Source organism: Rhopilema esculentum, chromosome 16 (assembly GCF_057945365.1).
Source record: "Rhopilema esculentum isolate cy_ngs chromosome 16, ASM5794536v1, whole genome shotgun sequence".
NCBI classification, from domain to species: Eukaryota; Metazoa; Cnidaria; class Scyphozoa; order Rhizostomeae; family Rhizostomatidae; genus Rhopilema; species Rhopilema esculentum.
The window spans coordinates 10,833,132-10,851,468 of record NC_142830.1 but is presented as its reverse complement, the minus strand read 5'-3'; the positions used below and the strand labels follow the sequence as shown (position 1 = coordinate 10,851,468).

Genomic DNA, 18,337 nt, shown 5'->3' with positions numbered 1-18,337 from the left:
AGATGGCGGAAGGTCTTGATTGGGAGACAGTGAAAACTAAATAGGAAGAAATAGCCAATCGCTTTCGAGCAAGATACGATGTGAATAAAATTTATCCGGATAAAAGCGTTTACACTGTAACACATAGCTATCCGAACTAATTTAATCCACTTTCCTAGGTGAACTTATTTTGTTCGGATAGCCGCTCTCAAATTCGAGGGGATAGCGTGGGTCTAGTGTAAATGGGACGCCTATCTGAACTTATTTTGATGCGGATAAAATTTATCTGGCACAGTGTCAACGGGTCTCATATTCGTGGGGATAGCATGGGTCTAGTGTAAACGCGACGCCTATCTGAACTAATTTTGATGCGGGTAAAATTTATCCGGCACAGTGTAAACGGGGTCTAAAGAAGTACTATGAAGTCTTTTTGAGTGCCTCAGGGTTCGGTTCTTTGGCTATTGTTGTTTCTAATACAAATCAATGACGATGCATTGCAAGACACACCTTTTTGCAGATAATACCGTGCTAGAGAACATGAAGTAGCTTCAAGCCATGCAAAGAATCTTGAGACCAGGCTTACAACCTTAAACTTGGATGGTCTTCTGAAATAGTACCTAGTGCTGAAAAGACAACGTGTATGTTTTTCAAAAGAATAGTGAACCAACTAAGCAATATCAGCATCAACTTCAGTGCCAATGAATTTTAAGCAAGGTTTCATTAAACTGAAAAAAAACTTAAGGAAAAGCCTGCGCGGTAGATTTTGTTATACTTCAAAAGTTCATCAAAGGAGCACTTTTTCAAGTTCGTCAATTACATTTCACTAATTCATGCATTTCTCGCAGCGCTCGCTTTAGCACTGTAAGACTTAAAGTTTTCAAACAATATAATGATGATATCATATTTGTGCATAATTATCAAAATCTGTAGTACATTAATTAATCAAATACATACATTTTACTTTTTAATGAGCCCTACTGTGCTTAACTGAACATTTTTGTTATATATACATACAAATATATAAATTTATCTATATGGAGATATAAATATATAAATATGCGTACTTTTAATATTCAAAGAAGTTAGCATTTCTCTTATGAATTCTAATATTGATAATTGCTACCATTGTTATTGCCAACGTTGCCAATGACCCTAATAAGCAGTTCAATGAAAACAGAAGAATACAAAGGACTGCAACCAAACGGTGTTCCATTTTCATAGTTTTTGAGATGATTTTGAGGGCTTTTGGCTAATTGGCCAATGGATGAAAATGTTACTTAACCCTGTAACTAGCGCAGAAGGGGAATATTTCAATGACAGTTGCTACCCTCCTCTCTCCTAAAACTTACAATAATACCATTTTACCACGTTTCAAAGTGCCCATCTCCTAATGATGAAAAAATATAAGCATTTAAATTCTCATCTAGACAATTTCGTAGAAATAGTATAAAGCGTGAAACTCTGGAAGAAAAATAGAAAAGCGTGGTTTAGAATTTATGTAACATTGAAGTAGAAGTACCCTCATACTAGCCTGATAGCAAACAGATCAAAATTGGCTAAGCTCATTTCTATTAACCCGAACATTGCAAATAACCCAAAGAAGAGGTTCTAAATAATATTTACCTTGAATGCAGGGTAGTTCATTCGTTTTCTGCTACGGCTTCTTGTAGAAAACTTCTATTTTCATTATTTTTCCTTTTCTTTGGATTTTAATAACATACAGTATTCAGATAGTCTTCATAACAACTATCATTATCAATGGGAAAAAGGGAATTTTCTGAATGCCTAATGTCGAGGCCGCAAATAGAAACGAGACTGTTGGTTTCCTGGCAACAAATTTTTGTATACGATCAACCTTCGGGATAGATAATACCAACTACCAGCTCAGTGTGAACAATGTCACTTCTTGCAACAGCTTATCGTTTTGAGCGAGAAAACTGCAATGCAAAGGCACTTAAGAAAGCCATGGGTCGTCAAGCAGCCCGTATAAAGGTATTAATTTTTCACTTAATCGAAAACATAGAACCCGAATAATAAAAAAGCTCATAGACCTAGTTTTCCAAATGTTTTTGAGTTGTAGTGGACCAATTGTCAAATAATTTATTCAAAGTGACCCTAGGAATTAGCTTAATGCAAATTTTTTAATTTACACAACTCTTGTTCTAGCTATTTCCATTGAAGCCAAATTCTTTTTACAAATTTTCTAATAACTATGTCCTTTTTGCAGGAGGATGAAGAGTTCTCTGATCGATCATTTGAAGAACAAGCGTAAGTTGCTTTCATTAGTTCTACGGTTTTGTAGCAGTCATTTTTGAAAATTTAAAACTTGGAGTCTAGTCTCAAATTCTTGAATTTTTAGATGGAGATAAATAGAGAATTTCCCAAAGAAAAGAATGACATAAAACTGGTCAAAAACATGTTTGAAAGAAGTATTACAGAAGGCAGGATTTTATTTTTTCCTTTAAGAAGTTCCCTTCATTTTTTGCAATCAACATCTGAAACAACAAAGAGCAAAACAATAAAGTCCTGCCAAAAGATATGAAATATATTATATGAACTTAACTTAACTGAAGCGAGTGCTTGCAAAAACAATTCATGCATTTTTCTCCAAACAATGTAGGGATTTTTAGACAAAGTTTGGGTTACATACGGCCAGATTTGAAGGATAATTTCAAGTTGTAATTTTAGATGGATTTATATTTCTAATCAAGTTTCTTCCATTTTACCTCAGAAACTCGAGGGTAAATGAAATAGCAAAATGGTCAGAAAGCCTGGAAGAGGTAGGCACTTGTGGATGTAAATATTAAAAATATTTTATTACCTTTTTGGTTAACTATGCAGCTGCTCAGTTGTAATTATAGAACTATCAGCAATCACAAACATTTCATTTCAAAGTTTTATTATGAAAGAAGAATGATCACAAGTCCTCCTTGACATACTTATAGAGTTGACTTTAGTTGTAGTTTTCTTCCAATTCCACTAAGTTTTTGTGTAACAATAATGGTTAGATAAAAGCTATCAGCAATTTTAGATTGATGGAAAACAAAGGAAATATAAACATTATTGGTGTGATTTTGTTTTGAACCTGCATGGTTTAGTTGAGTGCTATATAATTTAGATGGTCAGCAGGAATTCATATCTTTTTGGATTTATAATTAAGGGGTTTGAGCCCCCAACCCCCCCCCCCCCCCAATAACACATCACCATATCTAAAATATTGAATATATTGGATCTTTGGATGGCTTCACACTTACAACATCAATAGTTGGATTTTTCTTCTGCTTTTACTGGCAGCAGGTTGTAACCATTCTCTGCTAACTGGTACAGTCATAAAGTTGGGAAGGGGTGCATTGATTTAAAATTACTCACTATTTTTAGTTTCTATTGAACTTTTATTTATTTGAAACCTATTAATATATGGATGTTTAAAATGAATTGTATTATGCAAGGTTCAAGGAAAATGTGCTTGGAAATTTTCTCTCAAGTTTTTCAAAATGTTGAATATGGATGTTTTCCAAGAGCCCCACATACTGACAGTAGCGTAAGCCTATATAAATATATGCAGTACTTATTTCTATACATTTTCATTGCAGGCAAGTGATAAAAGGAAAGTTAGAAGAGAAATTAAATCTGTCAATGAAGAGCTGAAATGTTCAGGGAAAGCATTAGTTAAGGTAGGTCAATTGCAATTAAGATAAAATTTTGTCTTTATATTTCATCCAGTTAGCCAGTGGCTGTTTGGTGAGGATTATGTTTTAAATAAAATTTTACACACTAAAATCAAAATTATATGTGTGAAAGTTTTTATTTGATTGGCTGCTTTTAAGAAAATGACCACTTGTGTGAAAGCATTTAAGTTAAGCAAATGAGAGAAAGATCACTGCAGGTCCAGATAAAACAAAAAGGGATCAAAGCATTCTATTTAGCTGTACTGTGCAATAAAATGAGCAAGCAGGGCCTTAGGAAAAATTTATTCAAATACAATAGGTAAAAGTACAAAAAGGTCTGTTTTTGAAATGACAGAAGATCAGCTCCCTGAGCCCTATAGCTTTAAGCCCCATTCCCTTCCTATCTTTATCTTTGTCTTCAAAAATAACAGTTACAAAGGAATTTCCTTCATGAATTCCAATTTGAGAAGAAAGCCTTTTTTAATTATGGCTTGAAATAAACTCAGCAATACCCAAGTAATATTGTTATAGTTGCCAGTCATCAACTGCCATGAGTGACCACCTCTCACTCCTAAGGGATAACACCCCCCGCTCTGGATCTGAACGTTATTTTATCCAAGCAGGCAATTTTGATGTACCAACATCTCAATAGGGATATCAGGTTTTTCATTGTTCTTGATAAAAAAACTCAGATAAAAATAAAACAAAATCAATACACATCTTGTTATGCTGCATCAAACTTCTCGCTGAAAATTTTCTTTTTTAGAAATTTCATATCCCTAATTATAATGCAAGATAAAATTCTTTTTTCGACAGGTGCGCAAGGCACAATTGGCAAATTTGCTTGAAGGAGAAAAGAGAAAATATGAAAGTGAGCTTAAAGCTTTGGGAAAAGCTTTCTATATAGAGAGACTGTAGCTTTTGGACTAAAATTGTAAATACATTTGAATTTTCAAACTTTTGATGTAACTTCTAGTTTTATGTATATATGTAGTTTTCAATTTTTTGTCCCTTATAATATTGTCATTGAGACAAAACCCTATAATATTTTGAGATCTAAGATATTGTACTTGTTAACTTATAATGAAATAATGAGTAAAGGGAGGTTACTTCTTGAAATATTTCAAGAGAAGAATTACACAGAGAGGTGTCCAAAAAACCGAAGACAATGGGCCCTTTATGCATACTTCGAAACTCTTTTTTTAAGATATGAATTAAAGGGTCAATTGATATCTCACTTTTCTCTTTCAAATTATACCTGCTGAACAAAAAGAATACCTGCTGAACAAACATGAATATTCAAGTCATGAAGTTGTACATAATATGTCACGTCTTATTCTTGGGTACCAAATTGCTGTGGGGTTGAAATAAAAGAGGGCTTGAGAAATTCTCCAAAAATGATAAGCAGAAAGACTGCAATTAGGTACCCAAAAGTATGATAGGGGCGAATAAAATTATATTTGGTTATTCTAAAGGACATCAGCATATGCCAAGGGTGATTTGGCCAGAGGGAGGGTAAGATAGGATATTCGCTGTTCTGAAAGTTCAGTAGTATTTGAACTTAATTTAACCATGTTTCAAAAAACAAAACAATTCTGCCTATGGGCACTGCAGTGCAGATGCTAAACGATTACGGAAGAGGAGCTTGCATCCAGTGGCGTACCCAGGGCTGTAGGAGTGGGGGGTTCTGGGGCGTAGCCCCCATAAATTTTTGCGGGGAAACGTGGGGAAACGCCCTTTTTGCTAAATTTCCCCACATAATTAGATCATTTTAGCTACGGTAAATAGCAAAGTATTTTACAATTGTTATTGACACAAGCATACAGTCTACTACCCCCCCCCAATGAGTTTTACATCGTTTTTGGACAAATCTCGAGGACCATATTTTAGAAAAGTGGGGGGGGGGCGTCCGCACCCCCCTATTCCCCCCCTTGAGTACGCCACTGCTTGCATCGATATTACCCAAAAAGTATTGCTAAATTGAGATAGAGCTGCCTGAAAAGAATTTGAAATGCGATAATGTTGCTAGATTGAGGGGCTGCAGCCCTTCCTGGCCCGTTTACAAATATTCCAACTTCTTTACCTCTTAGAAAGAAGGTCCCACTGCTCTCTCCTGCTTTTTTTTCTACCAAGTTTCTTATTCTCGATATCACTTGGTCCAAGGCAACTCAGTCTACAGCTACCAACCCTTTTCCAAAAGCATCTACTGGTCAAGGAAACTGATTGACCAAATTTAACCGGTTGGACGTGGTGTCCACAGCCTCAACCCCCTGGAGCTTCCAATGTCATAAAATTTCGGATGTTTATCAATCATAAGAAGAAGCAGGAGATAGCGGCAATTTCAAGTTGTAGAAGGAAGAGTGAAGTGTCATTATGCGAAGTTTGAATTTGCAAAATATTAACGTTTGCAACTGGCGCTGATTTAACATGATTTGACACATACAACTTCAGAGAAGTTTGTACGAAAACAAAGTTCCATCCAAATGCCTATTATAGAGAAGTATAACATACCACTATATCGACCAGCTCTTCTGTTACCATTCCTTTGATTGTTAGGTTTGAATAGTTGGAAAAATTGTTGTCATCAGATTTTCACCTACACTTCAACAATTCTGCTACAATGAACTCGAATTCGGGTTCATTCATTTCCATCTCAATGCACCTTCATCATTTCCCTTGCAAGAAACTTTTTTTTGGAGGAAAATGGATCAAGAGTAATTCTTCAGCCGTGCAGATGTGGAACTCTTAGATCCAAATGGCTTTACCTGGAAGTATCAAGAATTTTGGCGCGAAATGAAACAAAAGGTCTATTGGCACACAGGGCCATTGGCATGACTCTTGCGCCACTCTTTGCAAGCAAAAACAAAACTACTTTGATATACATTCTTTTATGTGCGTGTACTTTTTACCTGCCCTCCCTCTCACTTTTAAAGCCTTTGAGAGTGCCCCTGGCAAAGGAAAAGACCATTTCACGACACCTGTTAAAACTCTGAAGATTTAGGAAATGTTTCCCAAGAAGCGTGTGACTTAATGAATCCAACGTACTGGAAGATTGTTCATAGAACGATGCGAAAATGCAGCTAAAGTTTATCTTGCGTTTTATTTTGGACGGGGATTGCAAAACTTCTAGAAACCTTTCTTCTGATCCTCATAAGTAAGCATCGGGCAAAGTTTGGACTTGATTAACTGTGGCCTAGAAATGTGGAACTCGTTTACCGGCAGGAGTGCCGTCCTAAAAAGTTAGGAAGGGGGTCTGTGCGCTAAAGGAAATTTATAGAAGCCACACCAATGACCCCGTCCATAGCCACACCATGTATACTTGCATTTGTGTTTAAGATTCCGGTGAGAAATCTCCTGACCGGCGAGTCCCGCATAAAATCCCCCGCCAGACCAAGAAAAATGTTTCAGTCCACTGTCATGTTTGCTTTCTATCTCCCATGAAAAAATTCTCACCGGGCTTGTTACACACGGGTATTTTAGCTACAAAGTATCTTGCTACATCGGAACCTTAAAGACCTACATCGGAAGACAATATAAACAAAACATACGGCTTTGTTCGGTGAATACATATGTGATTATGTGGTTGAAAATGTATGTGTTTTGTTATACATTTTTACAAAAGTAAGCTTCACATGAGCTTTACGCTTCTTACACGTATACACAGTACACAACTGCAACAACCATAATATTGATTATGAGACTTATATACTAAAACCATGTCCACAAAATATTATGTTGTCAAACTGAAACTAGGCTGTCCAATTGTAATATTCTAATTTGATCGCAAGTACCGTTTTAAGGTTATATAAATATTAACGGCGTACATAATTTCGTATCAAATCTGAACATCGTGAGGCGGTTACAAACAATCAGCTTTCTTGGGTACCTCTGCAAAATGGGTGAGTTTTCTTTCACGAAATAGGGGCAAACACCAGATTCAGAACATAAAGGAGGGGGCAACTGCCTCTTAAGATAGCAAGTTTTTCTATACATAGGTCTATGTCGTGGGGAATTTCTGGCAATGAAGGGGGATATGCGCCCCTTGGGGGATCGGAGTCTTCCATTGACTATTTTATGGACTTTCATGGCGTCAAGCCAGTGGAAACGAAACTCCTAGTAAAACATCACTCTCTGCTCAAGGCAAAGAATCACTAGAAGGGTATAAGGGAGAATGCTCTGAGATGTTTGCTAAAAAGTGCAAGAGATGTACAACATGCATCAAAGATTAGCTCCGAATAATTCTCAAACCAAGGTTCTCGCCAGCAGCTATCGTTTGGCCTACTGAAGGAACAAAAGCGAAAGGCATTGCGATTAACAGCTTGCAAATTTGCAACACGAAATAAGAAACTGAGTCCAAAATAAGCAAATAATTTATATAACGAATGGTTTATGGTTATGAGCAATTCTAGTTTTGAAGACGTACACGAGAAGAGATAACACGAGAATTGGAAAGAAGAACTACAAAATCTACTTTCCTTGATTTTTGTGACGTAGAAATGATGCAGCTGTGGGACTGTCAGCTCATGGGCAAAGGTGAATGCAAACTCAGATGAAGGCAGAACTAAGCCTTTAACAATGCAAAAGGTATAAATAGGAATGAATAATTAACAGTAAATTACTTACATTGAAAAAGATGCGCTAGGCAAAACCCTATATTACAAGGCGATATAAAACTAAATCGAAACTTTCCCCTCTTGTAACCTGTCACAGCCCAACGCCACTTTATACACAGATTTTGTCGAAATTATCGCAACACAACGACGAAGTCAAAAAAAATGCAATAACATATGAACTGTATAAATTAAACGATAAGGGTTCGTTTAGATTTAAAAATAAACTTAAAAAAATAGATATCTTTTCTCTAAAACGCACATTCTTTAAAAGTCTAGGCTGCCGTTATAAAAGGTTCAAAACCACAAGATTTTGTCGCTCTCTACGAAAGGCTGACGCACAAAATTACCTCGGGTAAAACTGGCCGTATTCTGGTTTTGGCTGTTCTGACCCAGTTCTCCAACGTTGCACGCGGACGCGGTCGCCTTTATTCGGTTCATGTTTGGAAGCATTGATTGGCAGGGACAAGACTTCAGCACGTTTTCCTTTAGATTGATATGGAGCACTCCTGTCATCAGCTTCAGGAATACTGGACGGAAATTTATTTGCTTTGAGAGCACCCGGATCACTATCTGCGGTTACTTGACGCTGTAGGTTATTCAGCAACGCGGCAAGTTCAGAGTTCTCACCTTGTAATTCTTTCATGTTTGAATCATGTAACAGCTCTACAACCTGCTGCACATTTCGATCGAGTCTTTGTAGCGAAGACTCGATGTTCCTGTGCGCAGTAACCGCGCGGTGAGGATATTGCGAAATATCAGATGCAGACACGATGACGCGCTGTGTTGGACTCAATAGCCGCTGCGACTTGTTCATCTGCGTCTTTTGGCGTAAACTTGCAACTTTTTGCTCGTCAGTCTTATTAGATTCATTATCGTAAATGCTTTTAGTTTTCGAAGAGTCTTGTAATATACTTGAAACTTTCTTTTCAAGTTCTTGCTTCTTTTGACGAAAGTTATCAAACCTAGCTGCCATATCGGGCGTATAAACGGGAGTGTTTAATTTAGCCGCGCTTAGGCCAATGACTTTGGTTTTCAATGGCTTGTCGAAGCGCCTGATCGATGCGGCGAAATCCGCCTTTTTCGAGTGTAATTGTGCTCCATACCCGAGGGGATTATTTCTCGAAGCATCAAATCTGTCGATCGGAGACGTACTAGAGTTATTTGAAGAGGAACTAGACAAATTTCTCCTTACTAACTTTCCGTCCTTTTCTTGGAAATTTGGATCCAATAAAATTCTCAATTTCTCGTCTAAACTTTTTGCACCAAGATTTTCCACTGTCGTGATACTTCTTGCGTGACCAGCGTCTGCTATTGGGATCGATTCCGAAATAGGCGATTGTTTTGCGTCTTCATCAGACGTCTCAAATTGTCCCAAGAACAAATCTAGCTGTCTCTGCTCGCGCTCCCTTTGATCAATTTCATCTTGAGTGAGCTTGTAAGATGGCGCCTTTTCATCGCTGCTGACACTTTCAGCTATCCTTCGAGAAGTGATCTTGTACTTTCTTGCCGATACTGGGCTCGACAGCGAGTCTAAACTTTCCTTCCTGCTGCTTGCATTACTTTCACTTGTAGTGCTCACACTGTCGTCACTGTCCCTCACTTGAGACGACAACACGTCATCTCCTATGCTCTCATCCTCCTCTTGCTTCAAGTCCCTGATAGTTTTCTCGCGTTCTTTGTCAATCCTCTCTCTTTCCGCTTGTCTCTTCTCCATCGCCACTTGATGCTCTACGCTCACCTGCTGGAGCCGTAGTCGCGTTTTTTCGCTTAACATCGCCGCTTTGTACGATTCAGATGTAGTGTCCCTTTTGTCGTAATCCCTTACTGTTACTTCAGCCCGCAATGGTATTTGCAATGTAATATTCGCCCCGTTATTTTGCCGTAACTGTTGCGGTTCACTTTCACACGAATTCTTACGCGATTCCGATTTTGGTTGCTTTACGACAGTTTTATTTCCTTCAGTGCTTGGCCCAAGTGGCACAGCTCTGGAGTACTTTGCCTTTATTTTTGATTTCACACGAATATGGTCGTCTTCATTTTCTCCTTCTGAGGCACAGTGATGTTTTACTGAACCGGAATCCTGTAACAAAATTTGAGGGTCTGACGCCAGACGCCTTAAATGCGGAGCCGTCGAGTCGTCTGTTTGTACACTTTCAGAATCAGGACTCAAAGAATTATCTTGTTTACCCATTTTCTTTGAAAACACGGGCGATATTGCTTTATTCCTCAATTTCAGGGAAATTCCTGATGTGAAGTTCGTCAGGGACATTATTGCCGATGCCACACCCTGGTGGGATTGAAAAGAAGACACAGTCGTTTACAAAAAGCTAGATTGGAAAACTTCGATGCTAAATATTGACAAACAATACCCACCAACCCTCCTCCCCTACCCGAATTCCTAACTAGGCTTTATTTAGCTCAAGATTATCAAAATCGCGGTCGGCGGGTTGATATTTTACGACCCGCTACTTGACAGCATAGCTATCTGTTTATGTGACCCCTGTGTTTTTTTCATCTTTATATCCATAAATATTATTATGACGCCATGATTCGGGAATCCCCTCTCGGAATATGAATAAATACATACATTTTGTCTGGGTGTGAAACGGCCATATGAGATATATAGGGCGGCTTGAATCTTCCTATAGGTATACAAGCAAAATGAGCTCTTTTTGAATTTCTGAAAACTTCTTTCTTGTTGGATGTTTGACGCGGCCAAACAACCTAGAATCAACCTAGAATCAACCTAGAATCAACCTAGAATCAACCTAGAATCAACCTCCAGCGACCTCCAGATAATTTGATTTTGAGACCCCTGACACAGATTCAGTGTTCTAAATCTTACAAATAAACAAAGTATTTGTATCAAGTAATATATACCTTATCCTTTACATCTTTTGTTCCAATATTTTTGTTTGGTTGTTCTCCTAGAAGAAAATTGACAGTGACTTAGTATGCAATGACAAACGTATTACATTTGCACTTTTTAGAGACATTTCACCTGGCAATAATACCCGGGACACATCACCCGGGACAACTGAAGCCTTGGACACATCTTTTGTGGACAGGAAAAAAATGATTACCCAGAAAATGTTTAAGCAAATAAAACTACGGAAAGGGTAAATTTCTGTCCCATTTTTGTCGAAAATGGATCAAATTTTGAACTGGAGCTTGGAGGGATGTCAACGTCATTAATGGAGAATGATTGAAAGCTAAAAGAATGAAACTAAATTCTTGAGAAAACTTTTTCAAAAATATTTCATAAAATTTACTCGAAACATAAACATACCTTCAAAATTTTCTGCCATCTGTCCTAATGACTCGAGTAACCCTCTTGAGGCAACATAGCATTTGTTTCCATCAGGGTCAGCCTTAAAAAAGATGAATTTACAGTTAACATCCCTCAAAAAGAAAACCTTTTTCGCAAAGAGTCAATATTGCTCTTGGATCTTGTTTTAAAAGTGCAAAAAAGGAATTGTAAGGTCACGAAGTCTTAACGTGGGTTCTTATCCCAAAACTGGCCAGTTTGGTTGGTTAAAGTAGTTCAAGCGAAAATGCTCTTTAGAATAGAAAAATTACGAAGTTTCAGGTAGAAATGGCATTCCTAACAACAAAGTGCTGAAAGTAAAAGCGAAATAGAAATTGTCTGGGTTTTTCTTTGCGCGGTTTACTCTTACTGAATGCAATTTCAAAAGGCGCAAGTTATTAAAAAAAGCGTTGGTTTTACGTAGCAATAATGGCAAAAGAAACAATAATGGACAAACAAGAGTTGGGGGACATACCTGCATACCCTCTTCAACTGCACACTCCATGCTGTCATCTACAGAGTAAATCCAATCGGCCTAAACGAAATAAGGCATTATTTAGGTGATTTATAAAAGCAACCAAAAATGAATAATTCTAGATCTACTGTGTGTCTTCCTCTTTGATTTCTAAAAGCATCCCTGCAGCCACTAAGATTCTTAATCTTACTCCATGAAAAACGATTAGAGACAACTTCACAAACATCTGCTGAAATTTGTAAGTACTCCTTATTTTTTAAAGATAATTGAGGTCATACAATGAATCAAAAACGTTTACTGAAGTTGTTCAGAAAGAAATTAAGATGAATTTCGGTATTCAAAAACGCAGTGAGGTACCTATAACGACAAAATAATAAAACTACAAAAAGCTGATTTGCTTCTACAACTGGTCGCAAAAATCAGATGAAAAAAAGTGAGAGACCTAAAAACCAAAGATGTACAGTGAAACCTCTATTAACGGACATCATCCTTCAAATGACCTTTACCTCTAACGTACACCTCTCTACAACGGACATCATCTTAAAATGCATACCTGTCTACAAATAGGGAAATCTCCCTACAACGGACAAATCCATAAAAAGGACACCTCCCTACCACAAACATCTCCATAAAAGGGACACCTTCCTACAGTGTACATCTCCTTAAAACGGACACCTCCTTAAAACTGACACCTCCCTAAACCATGTTTACAATTTTCATTCAACAATCTCGGAAAAAATACAAAATTGATGATTGCCTTTTAACAATATGCACACAGCACGTTGTTTTAGAGTCAGAAAAAACCGTACCTGATGAATAAGAGTTTCAATAATGCGGCATTGGTCAGACATGTCCTTCACCATTGAAACCATGTTCTCATCACTCGTGCGAACCACAGTTGGACCAAACACGATGGCTAGATTCTTTGGTTCCATCTAAATCAAATTACGAATAAACGCTATTATATAAATAATTTATATAGCTGACGAAATCTTAAAAATCGTATAAAATATTGCAAGATAAACACAAATGACATGTTGAAGTGAAATGATTAAAAAATACAGCATTCACTGTATACTATGAGTTGTTGAAACACAAGTTTGGAATTTTGGATTTTTGAAACAAAAGTTTCGAGTTTAATTATTGAAACGTAGGTTAGGACTGGAGTTATAGAAACACAGGTTTAGAATTGCGTTAAAATCGAAGAACGCGTTTTAGAGATGGAAACGCATGCTTTGAGCTTGATTGTCGATTATCAGCGAAGTTTCAAATTGCAATTGTAGTATTTGAAGAAGAAGGAGTAATATTTTATTAGGTTTTAACATACCCTGTTACTGTCTGAGTGGTCTGCGATAAGTCGAAGGTGATTGATAAGATATCGCAGAGTTTGATTGTGGTAATCTGGCAAAGTACGAATCTGGAATAAACAAACATTTCAAGATAAGTGAATTAAAGAAAATTAAATGAAATTAATTCACTGTTGTAGTTCATTTTCACGCTCGTAGGTTTTATCGCATTTAATCACCAATCTTGTGATATTTATAAGTGAAACTGGATTACAAATAGAAAAGTCTTGAGCACGAAAGGAGATAAGAAAGAATTTCAAAACACAATTATATGACTAAAGAAAAGGGCAGAAAAATATATATAAATATAATTAATGACTTTTTTGAATATTTGATTAAAATGGTAGCATCTTTAAAGATAACCCAATACGCGGCCATTCGTTATTCAATGATTCTTGCACAATTGCCAAGAAGGTCCATTATTAAAATATCAAGCTTTGAATTTTGAAACTGGTCTCTGTAAAAAGAAGCCTCCATATTTTTGCAAACAATATCTTGTGATCACTGGTCTGTGAGTTATTATTCAAAACAAAAGATCAAATTAAACGACGAAATAAACATAATTAATATTTTCTGCTTCAGACGTGGCACATTAGAATCGGATTAAACAACTTACGAGATGTCGAAGTGACCGGAGTCTTTCGTTCGAATCTTCTTCTCGATTTGCATCGATGAATTTTGAATACATTTCTATATGAACAAAAAAGGTATATTTAAGATGAAGAAAGTTTGAAACAACATTCGCTATCATAGCATAACGATAAACAAGGAAAATAACCTAAAAATCAAGTAATGAACTAACGACGAAATTTTGAAAGACGAATAAGCGATGTGGAAACAACGGAAATAATATTTCTTTTCATGGAAAAATTATTTGAACTTTGGAAAAGTAGAAAGTGTAAGTAAGAATTGGTCATTATTATTTCAAGAACTTCAAATTTGTATCAGTACAGGAATTGTTTCAGACATAAAATAATGATTTTATGATTAATCTAAACTAACCTTTTGGAATTAAGGGCTCGGGCAATTTCCTCAGGAAAGATTTGAGAAGGCTGCCAATATTGTTCAAGTCATTCCATTTCTGTAATCAGATATAATTTTTATCAAACTCATATGAGGGAGCACAATTCACGTGAAAGTGGAGCCAATGACTAAAGTTGAAAATGAGCCATGTGTTTCAACTCATCAGGCGATAAGGCATTCAGAGAACGAAGCAAAATGGCCATTACTATCACAAAGGTGTACGATCAAAGGTAACATTACGAAGTATGAACTACTTTCAGTTAAATTAAAGAATAAATCAATCTAGAGGTACTAATTTCCTCATTCCAGGGACCCGCCTCTCTGGTGCTCGTCAAGAAAACTGGACGTGAGAAATTAAGGGGGTTCCTACCCAAAAAACAAGTGCCTATTACTAAACTAGAGGGAATGAACAAAAAGGAGGTTTCAAAATTTTGATGATATATGAAAGGGCCAAGGTCGTTTTTCCTCACCTCCTCTTCGAAATTGATTGCTTCTGGCTCTTTGTTGTCGAGTTCATCTTGCAGCAACTGGACAGCGGCAGCATTTCCCGGCACTCTGTGCAAACACAAACAATGTTAGCAGACGATTCATTGCTGCTTTAACACATACTGGAACTTGTATAGAAAAATAGCTTGAAAATTAGAATCTGATATTTGTTAATATACGCGACCCCGCATATGTAAGCATCAACAAAAATGGGCGTACATGATACCAATAAAAAGTATGCGTTTAACCCGAGCGAAGATATGGCTGACTTTGTCATCAAAACAAACTTCAAAACAGAGACACGAGAAAAGCAAAGCAGTCATGTGCATGCTGAACCATTCGTGGTCATGAATCACATGCACTGATTTTTTATCATAAAACGATATTGTAAATGAAGAAAAAATATTGAGTAGCTCCAATCATAATATTTACCTGTAAATCCCAAGATAATCTAGTCCCTTTGATTCAACAACTTTGCAGCAGTGTTCAATGATAACAGGTACAAACTGAAAAGCAATCGATTTTATCAGGAAGATTCCAACATCGACTGAAGTCATTCAATGACAAAGTACGGGGTGTCATATGTTCTGTTAAAACTATCACGGGCTTAAAAATGTCGCACTAACATTCTTGTACCGCCCTAGAGACTTCATAAATTAAGAGAGTACCACAAGGAAAGGTCAAACTGAAGGACGTACCTCATTTTCTTTTCCAGGCGGACACTTTTCTAATGACAACCCGAACGTATACCCTGTCGCTTGGACCTCTTTGTCTTTTCCATGCGAAATATGAATGTTGACCAGACCACGTTTTTTCGTGTTTTTATAACCGAGAGTGAAATGTGCTAATAAACAAAAAACGGCAACATAAGTTGATACCCCAATAGTATTTCACGAGTATTAAAATACTATGTGATATTAAAGTAACTCCTCTTTCGGACAGCAACTGAAAACAAATAGGATGTCAATGGACCATGGACAGGGAAACAGTCTTAGCAAAATTACCAAACCATATTCAGTGTCTAATTAACTTTATCATTCAACCTGGATTTATCAGGATTGCCTGCAAAAAATATCTTATCAACAATGCAAATAGATCTGACTCATAATTGCCACTTAGTGAGACAATGGACTATATCAATTCCACAGAAAAAAATAGCCAAAAAATTAACAAGATCGACTATCAATCTGTATACGAAAAACGGCATCTAAAACAAGAATTGGTGTTTGTATATGAATAATATCTTACTTTTCTTGAGGGAGAGTCCTCTTTTGCTGTTGCTCGACTTTGTCGTTCCTGGGGGCGAGATTCTAAAGAAAAAACAAGAAAAAAATTGTTATCATCAAAACATCAATTCTGCTTAATACTAAATAGAAACGACCTTAAACTTTATGGTTTTGATACAAAAAGCAAATCATCAACTGAGGAGGGCTGTTAAGAAAAAGTACACGCGACGCATTGTTGTTAAATAGGTGCAGAACATTTGAGGCAAAACTTGTGAGATAAAGCTTTAAGTGAGATCAAAAATGTTTTCCTACCCGGTGCTTGAATCTCCTCCTTCGTAACTTTTCATCTTTTTGACAATAACACTTTCGTAAGCATTGACATTAGTCTGTGGGGAACAATTAAAAATCTAGAACATGATGAAAATAAGAAAGAAAAATAAAAGTCTACTACAAAACATTTAACCAATGACATCCAAAAACAGACCTGCTTCTTGGAAACAAATCTCATAATTAACAGCGTCTTGATCGAGTAGATCAAACATTACGGCCATATTCCGTGAAATATTGCCCAGACCCGCCCCATTTCAAAAAGGAAACGGTGTTGGGCGCACTTTAGGTGACTGTTTTCTCGCGAGCAACCGCTTTTTGGCAGTTACGGACTCTGTCTGTGCTGGCCCCTTGACAAGATACCTCTTTAGCCAAAACAAGAAATATTTCATTACACATAGTTCTTTCTAATCTTGAAAGCACACGCATTTTCTATGAAACAGTCGAAATTGTCAAGGATCAAAACGTTCTTAGGCAACCCTTATATAGTGTTTAATATGTTTTTAATTCTAGATCATATAAAGCCTTCTTCTTTTTAATAAACCTCAAGAATGACACCCAGAAACCATTTCCATCAACTTACTGTAGTATTTACATAGCTGCAAGCTGTGGAATGTTCTTAGTATTAGTCCAACCTAAGCCTTCCTTTTCTTAGGATGCTCTTTACGTTTACTGTCTAAAGGGTTGCCTTCTTATAAACTATGCTAGAGATAAGAAATTTTCATGCCTGTAATGCCAGGCATGTTTTGGAAGAAACCTTTAGAAAAAAAAGCAACTTCATGCAAAATAACCGGTCTAGGAGCCTTGCCTCAGACCTCCACGCGCCAATTAAAATTACCATGGCCAAGCTGTTCAGGACATCACTTCAATAACATCATGGCGTAAGCTCTTGGCCGACAAGCTCGTGGTCGACAAGCTCGTGGTCGACAAGCTCGTGGTCGACAAACAACTTGGTGTAACAAGATCGCTCCTCTGGTCGTTCAAAATGAAAGTTATGTAACATATAGAAGTGGGCGTTGCACGTTCGGATTGCACTCACTGAATAACTTAGCAGCGGAGGATAAACCACGGAAAATAATTTTTCGAGTTGAAAACAGCTTGAACAAAAATTAAATCTTCTGTAAATTCTTCTTAAATTTCATCCAAGTGTTTAATAAAACCTTCAATTTTAACTTATAAAAATGTTCTGATAATGTCTATAAAATTAAACGATCAATATCAGATGAATAAGATTTATGTTAAACCAAATTGTATTAAACATTTTTGACGAAGACCTTTGAATAACCCAGTCAATCAATCAATAAATAAACCATCTCATTCTAAGACTCTGCAAAACAATTTTACAATAAATAGTTTTAAGGAGCTTATCTGGAGGTCTGAATGGGATGATGGCGAAAAGCAAATGGATGTGAAGCCTGCAACAGATTTCATAGGCAGGCCTCGAGTCGTGCAAATGCGACGTTTTCTTTAAGAATTTCATACAAACAGGCAGGGCCCGTCTTCATGTTGGCTGGGGATGCACAGGAAATTTTCCCCCTTTCCTTCAAATTTTCTTTCTTGCTACCAAAGTTTATCTACACAAAATTTCAGAAGAAAGCATGCTGGGACCTTCAAACACTTAGAGATCTGACACTTTGTTGGTGCTAAAACACTATACGATTGGCATTTTTCTAAGAACTGTATTAGTGTCTCCACGCCCATTCCTACCTTTAAATAACAATTCAAATTTTCCTAGCGCAAAAATTGCAAAATCAGAATTCAAAATATTTGCACAAATTATAGCAAGTAACTATAAAAAACAAAGCAACAACCCAATAATGTTATTATATACTCTCGAAAAAAAGACTTAGATAAAAGGAGCTTTATTGGATACGCGCATTTTAATGA

The 18,337-nt window shown here is 36.8% G+C and overlaps 2 protein-coding genes across 4 annotated transcripts in view; one reads left to right on the top strand and one right to left on the bottom strand.

The window, feature by feature from the left end:
* The first annotated feature begins 1,813 nt into the window (after positions 1 to 1,813).
* Positions 1,814 to 4,632, top strand: LOC135682159 (uncharacterized). The gene is made up of 5 exons (XM_065196921.2): positions 1,814 to 1,971; positions 2,207 to 2,247; positions 2,711 to 2,759; positions 3,573 to 3,653; positions 4,464 to 4,632. The coding sequence occupies exons 1-5, from the start codon at positions 1,876 to 1,878 to the stop codon at positions 4,563 to 4,565; spliced, it is 369 nt and encodes a 122-aa protein (XP_065052993.1). The 5' UTR covers positions 1,814 to 1,875; the 3' UTR covers positions 4,566 to 4,632.
* A 2,556-nt stretch (positions 4,633 to 7,188) lies between these two features.
* The window catches only part of LOC135682158 (rho GTPase-activating protein 23), a 55,663-nt gene continuing 44,514 nt past the window's right edge, over positions 7,189 to 18,337 (bottom strand). For 2 of the 3 annotated variants that reach the window (XM_065196918.2, XM_065196920.2), the window contains 13 exons: positions 16,436 to 16,509; positions 16,146 to 16,207; positions 15,596 to 15,741; positions 15,330 to 15,403; positions 14,882 to 14,966; positions 14,391 to 14,469; positions 14,005 to 14,078; positions 13,370 to 13,459; positions 12,852 to 12,977; positions 12,043 to 12,102; positions 11,550 to 11,631; positions 11,141 to 11,187; positions 7,190 to 10,547 (listed from right to left, as the gene is read on the bottom strand). In XM_065196918.2, the coding sequence (XP_065052990.1) occupies positions 8,604 to 10,547; positions 11,141 to 11,187; positions 11,550 to 11,631; positions 12,043 to 12,102; positions 12,852 to 12,977; positions 13,370 to 13,459; positions 14,005 to 14,078; positions 14,391 to 14,469; positions 14,882 to 14,966; positions 15,330 to 15,403; positions 15,596 to 15,741; positions 16,146 to 16,207; positions 16,436 to 16,509 (2,943 nt within the window). In that variant the 3' untranslated portion in view covers positions 7,190 to 8,603. Of the gene's footprint in view, positions 10,548 to 11,140; positions 11,188 to 11,549; positions 11,632 to 12,042; positions 12,103 to 12,851; positions 12,978 to 13,369; positions 13,460 to 14,004; positions 14,079 to 14,390; positions 14,470 to 14,881; positions 14,967 to 15,329; positions 15,404 to 15,595; positions 15,742 to 16,145; positions 16,208 to 16,435; positions 16,510 to 18,337 lie in introns of all 3 variants that reach the window. The other variant, XM_065196919.2, reaches the window with a different exon arrangement.

What these genes read in the sequence shown, in the direction of transcription:
- LOC135682159 (XM_065196921.2), top strand. Translation starts at nt 1,876, where the DNA reads ATGTCACTTCTTGCAACAGCTTATCGTTTTGAGCGAGAAAACTGCAAT. An exon ending in CGATCATTTGAAGAACAAGC is followed by an intron (nt 2,248 to 2,710) that starts GTAAGTTGCTTT and finishes ATTTTACCTCAG; the next exon opens with AAACTCGAGGGTAAATGAAA. An exon ending in CAGGGAAAGCATTAGTTAAG is followed by an intron (nt 3,654 to 4,463) that starts GTAGGTCAATTG and finishes TTTTTTCGACAG; the next exon opens with GTGCGCAAGGCACAATTGGC.